A 14,669-nucleotide genomic window follows, 5' to 3' on the forward strand; every position below is an offset into this window, starting at 1 on the left:
AGCCAATCACAACAAAGATTGGAGAGAAGTTTGAGTGACACAACAGTGCTGTGTGTGGCTGAGATATGATTCATTCTGTTATCGCGCCCTCTCTCTCTCTCACACACACACACACACTTTCACAGACACAGTGGTGATGGCTTAACAGAATTAAAATGTTTAATAACGCCATCTCTTCCCTCCCAATGTTTCTCTCATCTGACTTTTTTCTCTTTCCTTTAACCCTCTTTTTATTCTCTCTTTTTTCCCCTTCCTTTTCTTCTCTTATTCTTTACATCACCCTTCCATTCTGTTTTCTTTCCTTCGTTCTCTTACCTCCTTTTCTTTTCCTTTCCTTGCTTTCTTTTCTCCGCCTACTGTTTCATTTCCATCTTTCCTCTCCTACTTTCATATTTTCCTCTGTCCTCCTATATTTCCCTCATGCTCTTTCTTTTCAATATTTCCTTTACCCCCACCACCACACACAAACAGTGACCACTCCTCCGTCAGCCATTGACAAGGACCAAACAGACAGACACAAAAAGCCTAATTAGTCTTGGCACAGCAAATGCCTCAGCACTGAGGCTCACACGCAAACAGATGTACAATGCTCAGGCGCTTAATGAGACCCACACTTTTGGGGACACACATATATTTGTGTATATATATATAACACACTCACACACACACAGTCCCAGTGCCTCATTTCCCAATGCACAGCATGCGGTCGCTGCAGCTGTGATAGCTGTTGTTCTGGTGCTGTTGTGAAGTGTTTTTTTGTTTGCCCACATCAGTGTAGTTCATGTTGCTCTGCAGCAGTAATGCATTAGTGTGTGTGTGTACAGTGGAGCATGATGGGTATTTATCAGCTTGTTAGAAAACCTTCCAGTGTTATTATGAAGTTGAATATCCTAATCTGGCAGATTGAGACATTTCAATTCGCCGCTCGTCATGCACTGCACACAGTTTATCTGCTTTGCAAAGGACAAGTTATTACAAGTCTGAGCACATTTCTATATGTTTTGCAATCATTACCATCATGTATGACAATGGTTTATTCTAGGAAATACTTCCTGACACCTGAGAACATGGTGACATCACAAAATAAGTTTAGCGTTTAGTAGAAATGATGCAGTACTTATTTTAAGTCCATTTCCATAAAACCCTGCGTTAAAAATTTACAGCAGAAAAAAAGTACTGGACTATGCTAAAACATAAGATTTAAAGGGATAGAACTTATATTAGCACTTACAGCTTTAAGCTGGGCACAATATATAAGATCTATAGGTCTATAAGATATATAAGATCAGGTGGAATCAGGCACTGAAAAGATGGCTTGGACCAGAGCGCCCACGCCAAAATGTTGTTATGTTAAACTAATTAGCTTGAAAATGAGAGCAGCTTTTTGGGAAGTAGGTTTTGTTTCTCATAGAGACGATAAACATACATATTTTCCAACAAAGAAGCAGTAGCAAAGGTTAAAAGCAACTTTACTATCTTTCATTTAATGTAAATGGAAGAAATAACTTGGTTTACAAGTCATTTTGACATGTGACTTGCAGCAACCCATAAAGCTGAGTTGTATGGATAAACATGAACGCAGGGTTTTAGAGTACAAAGAATTTGGTTGCAATTTCTTAATGGTGTGACCAAAAAAAAAAAATCTGAGGTTGCACCAGTGCGAACAGCCGTTCAAGTGGAAAAAAAAGTCTCTGCGGCTCTGAGGGTCTCCCTGTGGTTCAACAACAGACACATATTTGGCCCATATCTAAACAAATTAGAGATAGTGAAGGGCCTATGTGTGTATGTTTGAAAATGTGTCTGCTGCAGTCAGCAGACTGAGACCGTCTGCCGGAAATCCATAGGAAGATGCAGAAGAACACGCAGAGAGCTGAATCCTGTGGGTTGAGAAAGATCACTTTACGGCCAGATTACTTGAAGTTCACAGTATGGAAAGGGATGACAAAGTGAAGGTGTTATAATAATAATATAATGTCCCTCACTTCATGATGATGTTGGTGCTGACTCGTTAGTTTCTTAGTTAGTTAGTTGCTAATATAGGCTAATTCCAGGAACTGGAACTTTTATTTAGCATTCATGTAGTTTCAAGGGTTAAAATACATGGTTAAATGTCAAACCCCATTTGAAAAGTATTGTTATTGTTATATATCATCCTGCCTTAGCGAAGCATGGTCTGTATGATATTTGCATACAGTACCGGCTAAAACTGCCTTTCCTCCTCTAAGAGACAAAATGATACAGTTCTGTCAGCTGAAGCTCAGCTTCAGAACGAGAGGAGACACAGGAGAAAGTGAGGCAAAGAGAAAGAGAGAAGGTGAGGAAGAGAACTGAATACTGCACATCTAAAAACTAAATATAAATCTCCATCACAAATATTAAATATAATGTATATAATTGGAATAATTGTTTAATACATGTTGGCAGATTAGATAAGTGAGGAGCGACAGCCAGAAAATAGGGAGAGAAAAAAAAAACAAATAGGAAAAATGAAGGATGCCATGTTCTGATATCTTTTTAATAGTGTTGCTGTATTCCAGATCTTACTACACTGATGCACAAATGTTCGAGTGACAAAGCAAACTGCTGAATGAAAATCCCTCTACACTAATTTGGAATTTCTTTTACATAAAAATGATTCTCCTACACAGAGTTCATCTGAAGTTTATATAAATCTCTGGTGGAAAGACATTAGAGGATTGTGTGTGAGTTGGTGTCACTCACTGTAAAGTCATATGTGTGTGTGTTCTTACACCGGGCAGCTTTCACATCCCAAGGCTGCAAGTGTGCTTCAGTGTCATTTGCCTCCAAACAATGTTGTTGATCAACAGTTGTTTACAAACCGCCAGGAGGATGGAACTAATTTGATCGCAGCGTATTCCCCCATCTCTCCCACTCTGGAGACCGTTCAGTTTGAGCTCCTCGTATGTTCTCGATAATGAGCCCGCCACAAGTTGATTCTGACAGCAATTATGAATATCGTGTTCCACTCAAGTGGTCGTGAGTCGGGAATAATGAAGTTCTCACCAAATCATCTGTTCCCCAAATCACTTAACTGCATCTTCATTAGGAACTTTGAAGTCTGGAGGAAATCATGGTGGGATTTAGCCGAAAGACGCAACAACTCCTGCTGCTCGGCCAAAGATTTACAACCCTAATTCTACTTAAACCCTAGAACAAATCATATTAATTATGGTTTATATGGGAGTCATGATCTAATTATACTGTATATATCTTATTTACTGAATATTCTAAATATGTATTTCAATTTCATCTCTATAACCTACAGTTCAACTGCTTGGATTTAAATGGGATTTCCCACTGACCATTTTACCATTTTACCTCACATCAACTGTAGTTCGGCTCCTTTCACTGTATATTTACTCATTGCTGGAGTGTATATAACATAACTTGTCCACTGGCCACAGATTTTTTACGAAAGTAATTAAAATGTGATTTGTTGTATTTTTTGATATATTCAGTTTGTTAGAAATACTTGATCACAGGACAGACATCGCAATTAGGAAGTAAGACCCTACCCTGCTTTGCAACTGCAAAATATTGTGAATAAAAACCTAAATTATTATAGCAAACAGATCAGTTTTGCTCCGTGTCAGAGACAATTCATAAACTAATTTATAAAGAAGAAGAGAATTTATTAACTTGATTTTGTCAACATTTTGTCAAAACCTTAACTACATTCATTCATCAGTTAGTCATGAATAAAATGAAAGTTTCTGCTCTGGACAGCAGCAGGAGCAGACGCAGCGTCTCTCAGCAGCCGGAGCCAGATATCACTTAATAGGTAATAAATTGATGGCAGATGATCTTGTATCAAGGCGACGAAAACGCTGATAACAATGATGAAATAAGCAAACTTCATCTGATGAAAGTGGTGGGCAACATTGCTAATCTTTACACACGCATACATATTAGAGCTCATCACAAGTGTCAAAATGAGCTGCACAGGCACAAGAGAGTAAGGATCAAAGTCAGCACTGGTGTTGTTGCCACCTATCTTAGTTTGTAAAGGGGCTGGCGTATTCTGCGTGACAGTGGAAAAAAAGAGTCAAAAGCTCTCAGCAATGAAATGTTACCTTTCAGAATACACTTTAAATCACATCCGCTGCTACAGACATGCAACAATTCAACTTCACAAAATACAGTTTCAACAATTACAATTACTATAAATAAATAACTACTTGCATCCATTCTTAAACGCTCTTATGTTTTAGATGGCATTTAAACTATTTTAATGCATTCTAACTAACATTTGCAATTCTTTTATCTGCACAACTGACGTTTCCTTTACTTTCAGTGTGTTTTAATTTAACTAACTAATTTAACTGCCTACACTACAAACAAAATGTTGAAGACTGCAAATGCTTTCAGCAAACCCTTCAAATAATAATAAAAAGAAAAAAAAAACAATACTTCCAACAAACACTTCAGCTGCTTTCAGAGCCGATTCATCTACTGGATTCCAACTGCTTTCACATCAGATAATGACAGACAGCGGCATCTGTTAACTCTGTTCAGTGTTTACTGAAAAGTGAACTTCATGGAATTTAATGAAAATTACAGTTTCAGCAACTCCACTTCAACTCCTTTAAACCTTTTGCATCTTATACTTTAAACTAAATTTCATGTAATTTTTCAGTAGCACTGTGCTTAGCCATAGATGATATTTCCATAGATGATATTTCTTTTGTGTAACTCTTCAACTGCTTTCAGTGTGAGAATGACAGGTATTTACACCATTTTATCAATCAATACATTTACGAATAATTAACCATTGTCTGCTGATTGCAGATTCTTTCAGCATATTTGCACCACAATCTCCACATCCATCTTCATCCAATACTTTAACTGCTCTCAGGGCACACTCAGAGCTTTTACCTTTAACACATGACACATCACGTATTTTACGCTAGACACCACAAATGCAATTTGTATTTCAATACCACACATGCTAACATGCACCTGTTAAGACATTTAAATGGGTTTATAGTATGTGCACATGCATTTTCTTATATAGCCTGTGTGGGCTAAAGTCTATGTCCAAAAACTATTAAGAAAAAAGTTTTTTAATGTTTAATGTTCTAATCACATGACAGAAGAAGAAAATAATATTTTTTTCAGCAATATTTCTTGTTGATATGTGTAGAATTTAGTACTATATTTGACTAAAGAATAAGATATTATGATTAAATATTCAGTATATACTTAGCTGTCTAGGGATAAAAAAAAAGATTATCTCCATATTTAATATAAATTGTGACACTGATCTTAGGACCATTAATCATAAGGTGAGTGGCGGCTGTTTTTATCAGTCCAGACCTAAGGGACCTTCAACCAGTGAGGGCATTTCATCCTGTCAAAAGTAGCCATGCCCAGCTCTGTCTCTGGAGTTTCAATGATCTCAGTGTGCATGTCCACCTCTGCATATGTGCATCGTGTGTTTGAAGTGGAAAATACCAAGCGTGAGGAGGAGTGACAGCAGAGAGGAGGGAGGTGCTCAGAGGCCAGAGCAAGGACAAAAGCCCTCAGCTCATCTCTGTGACGAAATAAATATATAATAGAGGGAATATTAAATCCTCCTTGTCGCCTGCTGCTGCCTTCCTCTGATATTTCTCTATGGTTCCACATTGACAGATAACGATCACATTATGAGGCAGACCGTCACACCTTCTCTCTTCTGATGCCTCATTTCTCTCATTCCACTTTGTTCATAATCTCTGCGTGATCATAATCTCTTTTTAAAATTCTTTTATTTCACCTCTGTTTTTTATGCTCACCTCTCTCTTTATTCACACTGCTTTTCTTTCTGTTTTTCTTTCTTTTCAACCTCTCTTTAACTCCTCCTTTCTCACTCTGACAGGGAGGAGAGTTTACTGACACAGGATTCAAAAAAGGCTCTGAGCAATCCCAGAATCCCTCACTGACTGGAGGAGCCAATAACTGTTGTCTGTAAGAGGGAGAGGTGACGAATTACGAAAGATGCCAGAATGCCCCACTCTCATACACACAGACACACACAGTTTGATCACACATATCATTTGAAGGCTAAAGCAGACAAACTGAGTCAATTTTTTTTTACTTAGATCAGCAACATTTTGATAATATTACTGATAGGAAATGTTTCTCTTAAAATCATTTGATTCCTAGAATACATAAAAATAATATCATATGAATCCACATAAACCTACTAAAATATTTCTTATTAATATTAATCTTCAGTTAAAAAAAGAAGACTGAAAATGCCAGCATAAGATAATCCTCTATAAGACCCGAATGTTATCAGACCCGAAATAACTATTCTTTTGTACTGTTGGCTGTGATTGACATTGCAATTTCCTAAATCTGATTATTTGCTCTGGCCATGATTTCATCTTTAGGAAAGGATCAAAGTGATCTGAGTATGAAGGACAAAGGCATTTAAGTAGGGAAAAATGAACGCAAAAATACATCTTTTAATACATAAAAAATAAATAGATTTAGATCATATAAGAAATCATTAAAAAAAATTAAGATTTATTTGCACAGTTCATAGTAACCTATGTTACTTATTTAATTTGTGTATGTGTTGTTTTTGATGTTTTTGAGTATGTAAGAGGTCCTAATCTCCCTCTAGTCACTGTATAACAGAGGGTTAGCATGCTTGTGCCATATAGGTTTGAGAGGATGAATTTGCTGGTGTGTCGTGTTGAAAATTCCTGCTTTAATCTAAAGTAAAGACCATTCACTAAATCAACATACAAACACAAAAAAATAAAGTAAAAAAAATAAATGAACACAAAATAAAAGCTGTTGATTTATTTGTTCCAAATGTCTTTTTTCCCCATTCATTTGTGTTTGTATGCTTGTATGCATTTCTTTTCCTGCTTTAGTTGTCTAAAATCATCAGTAAAGGAGGATAAATAAATCTGAGGAACATGATAAACTAATACCAACCATAAGATGACAAACAATATATATATATATATATATATATATATATATATATATATATATATATATATATATATATATATGTGTGTGTAGAAAATATGAAAAAATAAAGAAATGACACATATACAGTTAAATTACCTCATGTCCTCTAAATATAGAATTTCTCTTACACTGTATATAGTCATTTACTGTAAAATGACTCTTCAAAAAAGATATATATATATATATATATATATATATATATATATATATATATATATATATATATATATACACACACACACAAATAGATCTGCCATTACAATGACTCTTTTGTAAAGACACAATTCAATTAGAAATTGCTTGTTATCATTATTTTTTTTTCATGACATGTTATGATGTAACAAAGTCTGTCTGCAAAGACTTAAATACATACCAAAGACTAAGGCTGCAATGTCTCACTGTTTTCTATGTATGCTGTATACATATGTTTACGGTAAATAAATCACATGAGTGATGTAGTGGCCTAGCCATTGTGTTAAAACTGTATCTGTGTTCTTTTGTTTGTTACTTATGTGTTCAGTTGTCTGTCTGTGTTACCCATGCTTAAACAGCGATGTCATAATGTTAGTGATTGTAAGTGTTTTTATATGTTGATCTGCCAGGGACTGCAAATGAAAATGAATAAACGCATGAGTACATTTGGCACATTTACATGATGGACAGCTATGCTTGTAAATTGGTGCAAAAATAAATGTGATTTTGTATATTGTAAAGTCTAATGTTTATGTTTTTGCTAATTAGTGAACATATTTTAATCAAGATATATGACAGTAACAAAAAGAGAAATAAACATAGTTATATATTGTGACGATATTTTGAAGAATCACATCATATATAATATCAATAAGGAACCAAAAAATAAGAAAAATAAGATATGCTATATACCGTTAGGAGCTACAGAATAGATATAAAATCAGTAATTCTGATGGTGTAAAATGATTGTAATCATGTCAAGGCTTATACAAGCTAGTACATTAAGAGTTTTTTAAATCAGTTGTGTTAGTTGCAATGACTGTAAGTGGATGGAACTTAACAATAAATCAGACGGATGTAGCAGAGGCTCAGTTCACAGACTAGGAGGACAGGATGTGGTCCATTGACTGTGCAGAGCTAACCCACATGTGCGATTACGCACCCACCCCTTTTCTCTATGTGTGTGTGTGTGTCAAGCTTGGATGGGCCGGCTGAGCAGAGTAAATGTGACCAGACTAAGTGTGTGTGCCTCATATCAGTGTGTCCTCGATCGCTCTCACTGTATGGGGCACTTTAGTCTATTCTTTGCTGGCACCGGGAGGCACGTCTACACACACATACAGTAGCCACCTGCACGCATATACGAGCAGTAACAGCCACACAGCCTCAGTGTTTTGATGTAAACTCAAGTGGACGAGAGGTCCAGCCAACCATTCCACTGCCGCCTCTCTCTCTCTCTCTCCTCAGTCCTCCTCTCTTTTTCCCTTCGTCTCTCGTTGCTTCCCTCCCTGTGACACTTTTAATGGCGTGTCACGCAACCCTGTGCTCGCTGCGCACACATACACACGCCATGTCGTGCTCTCAGCCAAAGCTCTGCACCTTTGTCAGGGGAGAACCACTTAAGCACGCTCATATACACACACATATCCACGCACATTCATGTCTGATTTTTTTTTCTCCTTCTTGTTACGCACACGCACACACACACACACAAGCCATAACCACTTAGGCCATCTTCCTTTCATCATCTCGTGCCCTCCCCTACTCTCTGGGTCTTGTCTGGTCTCGTGTGTGCGTGACTGTGGCTGGCTTTGGCGAGGGTGAATTAGCACAGCGACCCAGTTTGGTACCAGAAGAGACAAGACGTCAGAGGAGGAGATATTGAAAATGACTCCATTTTCTGCTCAGGCTGCAATGATGTAATGGTAAATAAAAAAAAATCACCTCTAGCTGAAGATTATTGTAAAGCAAATACATTTCTGAATGTTTTCAGATCCTTTTAAGCTACCCCCCTGCTTATGAGATCATATCTCATATAATTTGCACCAGCATGTTACATTTATATAAGCATTAAAATGTTGGATAAAATCTGTTCCATAAACAAAATGAGGTGTTTTCTTCCCTGCTTTCTTTACCCTGCTCTACTTTGCATTTCTGTGTTGATACTAATTGCCTGCAACTAATTATAGAAAGTCTGTTTGTGGCCCTCTGAACTGGACGTAAACACACAAACACACAGCCTGACGCTGTGTGGAAGCGAGAGGCTGTTGGTAAGACACAACAGAGATTTATTTATGAGCGTGTGGAGGTGATGGGAGGAGGAGGACGAGGAGGAGGAGGACGAGAAGGAAAGGGAGGGAAAGGAGCAAATCGGTGTTGCATGTCTCGTTCTGCTCGTTTAGCTGACAAACTGCTTTTAGCGTTTAATTATCCATCGCTCTGTGATTAATAGGTTTTAATTACTGTAACCCATGGCAACCTGAGATATGCACAGGTCTGCGAATGAGGTCAGCCTATCAAAAACCACTGGAGAAAAAAAATCAAAAGGATCAGAAGGCAAAAACTGAGAGAATCTTTACAGCTCAAACCTCATCAGAGATGGCTGAATGAGAAAATAAAGCTCGGGCAGACATACTATTTTCTCAGTATTCACCTGCTGTAGAAAAACAGTGGACTTCAGAAAAGCTTTTGACCAAACTTTGAACGTCTCTACTTCATTTATATTTTTTTTTTCACAAAACTCACAGGCAGAACTTCAAACAGACTTTTTGATTCCTTATAAAGGTTAGTACGTTTCTAAATTCATGTGTTGCGTTGAAGGTTTTTTGTATTCCACAGACACTGATGCTCTGAACTCAGAGATGGGTCAATTACAGGGCAACTGAAGCGCCTGATCATTTTTCTATTGAGAAAACGAAAGATGGTTATAAATGAGTCAAATCTGATTGTCTTGTGTAGCTCAAGCTACCGTCACACCGTTCGTGTGGTCCAGTTGGACACAAATTACAACATAAATATCAAAACATGAAATCCCTATATACTCTGAACCCTGAGTAGTTTCTGTTTCTCCATTGCTGTTGCATTATTTGTCAGTGTATGTGGACTGCAATATAAAGTCCAGCACTTTTGAAACAATACAACCATGCCAACAAGTAAAAACAATCAAATGTGTCTTTGTGCTCTATGACACAGTTTAAAAGACAGAAACTATAAAAAGAAAAAAGGCTAATTTCTCTGATTTCTGAGTGCTGACAGATGTTTGTCTTTTGTTATGACTTGCTGGTTGCAAGTGAGTCACTCATGGCTTGAAGAGCGAAGGTTTTTTAAAGCATGCATTGCAAAACAGCTGCTGACATATACATAAACATATGCAAGTTACGGTACATTGGGCTGCTATAGGATAACAGCACACACACCTCTACATACAACAAAACTGGATATTTTAAGTATGTATGCATTTCATGTCTTATTCTTGAATTGCATCATGGTGCAAGTGCTGCTGTGTCATATTTTACAATATGATGTGACAATTTCTCATGAGATAGAGAGGACTAGGCTGGAAAAGCCCTAAATTATTGATTGTTTTTCATCCACATACTATCTTCTTATTCTTCATATGCAGAACTAATGTTGCTATTTTCTGAGCAATGATTATCACTCAGCACATACAAAAATTGTATTTTAATGACTGTTTTACATGAGAGTTTGTGAGCAGGTAAAAATGGTAGTAACTCCTAAAGTGGCTGACACCCAGAAGGTGCCAAACTGCCATGTGCTACACCCCACTTTGTCATTTTTTTTTTAATAAAGCCTCTGCACAGCTACAGTTCACCACTCTCTGATTAAGTTAAAGTGCACCTCCAGCTGTCTCTGGAGAGTTCACAGTGTGGGTCGCCCTCAATGCTACATCCAACAACTCATCCTAATGCAACGCTTCCTCTCAGATCATTTTGCTTTTTTAGCATAAATCATTAGGTTGAGCTCTTAACGAATGTCCACTTTGATTTTAGTACACCTTCAGATCACCACAACTCACTTTATAATAAAGAACTGCAAGAAAACACTTCCTTTTCTCCCAACATAAACCGGCAGAATGCCTTCTGCTTAATTTGGATTGATAATTACACATTTTATAAAAGCACTTTCTTGATAGTTCTCCTTTCAGCACATTAACCAGTAATTCGTACTGTATGATCAGTCATCACTGTTTCCTTTCATGTTTACATTTTCTGTCATGCTTGTTTGGTTTGCGCCAAAGTTCTACAGGAAAGTGTTAGTACACTTACCTATGCAGGAGTCTCTGTGCTCTTCAAAGCCAGCCGAGCACACGCACCTCCCTATGGGCACCAACCACTCTCCCTCTGCGCTGCAGTACATTTTTGGTGTGTCCCTCTCCTCGGCGTGGTCCACGCACTGACCCCTGACCTCCACCAGAGAGGAGGAGTCAGCCCCCGTCACCACGTCGGTGAACACGGCCAGGTTGCGGCTCACGCCCACGCAGCGTTTGTAGTACACTCGGACAGAGGTGAGGGCGATGCAGGCGCCAATGTCCTGGAAGGCCAGGTAGAAGCCTCGCTTGGTTAGAGGGCCGACGCCTCGCACCTGCAAGGAGACAGGAGAGGTTTGACACTTCTGTCTACAGCACACAGATACATAGGCATGTAACAACTTTGTTACCGGTTAACAAGCTCTCCCTATTTTTATGATGACATTTCAAACAACAGTTGCCGCAGTGGTTTCTTAACAAAACAGGTGGATCAGTGAGAACACGGGCTTAATTTAATCTGTGGACTGGTGTTTGGTTTTGTTCTTTGGCAGCAGTCATTAATCAACTGCTACGCTTCCAAAAACAGCCGGAAACACAGATAATTTTACATTTTTATGATGCTTGTTTTTGTAGCATATCACATGTAGTCACAGGTAGTTAACACAGTGGAACTGATGGAAACCATTATTCTAAAGGTTTACAGCGGGAGCATCTAAAAATACATATAAAGTCAGTTATCAAGGTGTGAAGACTCAGAGCCAACAGTCAATAGGATGGATGCATGATTTATATAACGTATTTTATCACTAAATTAGTAGTTTTGTTTACACAACGATTTGATGGGATTGAATAGATATTTCACTGTCAGACTCATCAAGCTCCTCATACATCAGCACTGTGAGCTAATTAGACAGCTAATTAAGACTTTCGTAGGTCTTTCCAGGTTATTACTTGGATGTTTTTGTTGCTACCTTATGTAAGCAGTAAACATATGCTGTGCAATCATGAATCAGCAGTTATTGTCACAGTTGCATCCTTCCCTATCTGCTATCAATCTCCAATTATAGACACACACTATGACTTTATCTCATTTCGAGTATATTTTAAAAACATAAATACAAATAAAGAATAATATTAAAATAAGTTTCACAGTGATCCAACACTGGTGGAAATTCATTGCTAAATAATAACACAAAACAATGAATGTTTTTAACTCAAGTATTTAACTCAAGCATAGTGAGTAAAACAAAAATAATCTCAACCACAGATCATATTTAAATGTATGAGATTAAGTAGAACTGGTAACCATTGCACATGGCAATTTTAAATAATATTCCCGTATGTTTGAGTCTGCCAAATAACCACTGCACAGAGTGAGGAAGCTGCAGCACAAATGAAGTTATTTACTTACAAGTGTGGAATATATTTTTACACGCTTAAAGACCGTGACAGTACTCTAGAACTCTCGGTCTACATTATGAGTATTACGGATATTACATTATTCACAGAAAAATCAACTTCATGCAGCAACCCTATTACAAACAGAATTACTTTGCCCATTTTGATAACTCTATTATTATTATTATTGTAACGCAGGCAGGAACATGGTAGTCTGCTATGAAAGTGCTACTAAAAACTAAAAAAAATGTAAAAACATCACACCAGCACAAGAGATGGTGATGTGACGCTTTAGGGAGTATATGACAAATAATAAATTGGTCTGTGTGTAGCACTTTATGCTAGAAGCTGTGTGATGAGTTATGACTTGCCAAAGAGGAAACACAGGAAGCTTAGTATCTTTGCAAGCTACAAGAAGCAGTTAGCATATTACAAACAATTTTGCCATTGTATCTTCATAAAAGCCAGTTTTAATACAAGTATTAGCATTTTTCTTTAGAATAAACTATATTATCTCTGCAAATAAAGTTACAGTTGTATTTGTCATGTTTTATGTAAATTTAAGACACTGACAGTAAGACTGTGAAACATATTTGCGTTACATAAAATTTTAGATGATGAATCAAGGGTTGCTGTTAAAGTTATGACCTTATCAGCTATATCAGATTGTTCATGCTTTATGCAGTAATGAAGGAAAAAATGGGTATAGGGAGACATTAAAAGAATAATCTACAACACCACAACTGCAACCTTCAAGTTTTTCTGCTTCCTAAAGAAAAGCAGGGGCATTGCGAGGACAGTAATAAATGTCTTTGATAACTTCTTCGTTGTAACTATGTAAGATATTAATAAAAGTGTAGTTTCACTACCCAGCATCAAATTTGGAGCTGTTATCAATATCAAAGTATTTCCCAAGACACTGAAGCAAGCCCTGCTGTTTGTTTTTCCTTTCACAGATCTCCAAAACTGAGCACAAAACAACTTGAGTGACGAGACTGGAAGAGGCTCTCCAGGGCTGTGGATGTTTCCAACTTGTCTTAAAATTGTACGTGCTACGAATTGGAACAAATCTAACTATCCAAAGTGAGACATTGCTTCAAAGAGCCTGAACTGACATCTACTTGTGCTATCAGTCTGTAATGTTGCTGTCATAGTTCGTACCTCTGTGTTAAGCTTAAGTCTGCGGACGCCCAGGTCCACCCCGGTGAAGCTCTCATCTGCAGCAATGGTGTCAATCTTAATGAACTGGTTCTCTCGTATGGCCGTGCCCACTGCTCTGTCGGACTCATAGTAGTACAGGTTGAAAGTTTCCTGCAGAACAAACACGGATGTGATGATTACTGTGTGTGTTTTTGGACAACATCAAAAGTCAGAATCCCCACTGTACAAATACAACTTAATGCTATTCTTATTCCAATATTATATAATCAGATTTATATTAAATAGGTATTATGCACACATAATGTTATTTCTATTATCCAGATAAACATATGAAATAACAGAGGATAATTGCAGCAACAGATAGCATCTCTATCATACAGTATCTGAAACTTTCAAACTAAAGATGAGCACTGTACAGTATTAATGGATATAAGTTTACAACAACATAAATCACAAGATTGCACAAAGCCATTGTCCAGCAAAATTAGCCAAACTAGCAGAGGCTAATGCAGCCTAAACCTAAAACCTTTTCCTCTTTTTGGTGGTATGCTTTATTGGTCCCCGGCCCCAATTATTGCTAGCTTAAACAACACTACTTAATGACTATTAGCTGATTTTGTGTAGCTTACAATGGCACTATTAAGTATTTGTCAATTTCTTTATATTGTGGCTAACACAATCTAAAGATGTGTTTCTTATCTACACCATCACTTTAAGAGAGATGGCGGTAATACAGCATGTGCTAAGTTGACTCATAAACTCCATTTAGATGCAGCTGTTTGTTTTATGGTATATGGGACACAGTTACCACTACAGCACTGAATCAATCAAGATATGCTTTGTTTGTTAAACTGCAATCCAAATGTCACAGTTGGTCAGC

General features: G+C 37.3%; 1 protein-coding gene across 1 annotated transcript in view; it reads right to left on the reverse strand.

The window, feature by feature from the left end:
• The window catches only part of epha8 (eph receptor A8), a 102,377-nt gene that overhangs the window by 40,263 nt on the left and 47,445 nt on the right, over positions 1-14,669 (reverse strand). Inside the window, exons 5-6 of the mRNA XM_028405020.1 lie at positions 13,790-13,939; positions 11,250-11,565 (exon numbers count right to left, since the gene is read on the reverse strand). Coding sequence (XP_028260821.1) covers positions 11,250-11,565; positions 13,790-13,939 — 466 coding nt within the window. The remainder of the gene's footprint in view (positions 1-11,249; positions 11,566-13,789; positions 13,940-14,669) is intronic.

This window comes from Parambassis ranga, chromosome 5 (assembly GCF_900634625.1).
Source record: "Parambassis ranga chromosome 5, fParRan2.1, whole genome shotgun sequence".
Classification (NCBI taxonomy): domain Eukaryota; kingdom Metazoa; phylum Chordata; class Actinopteri; family Ambassidae; genus Parambassis; species Parambassis ranga.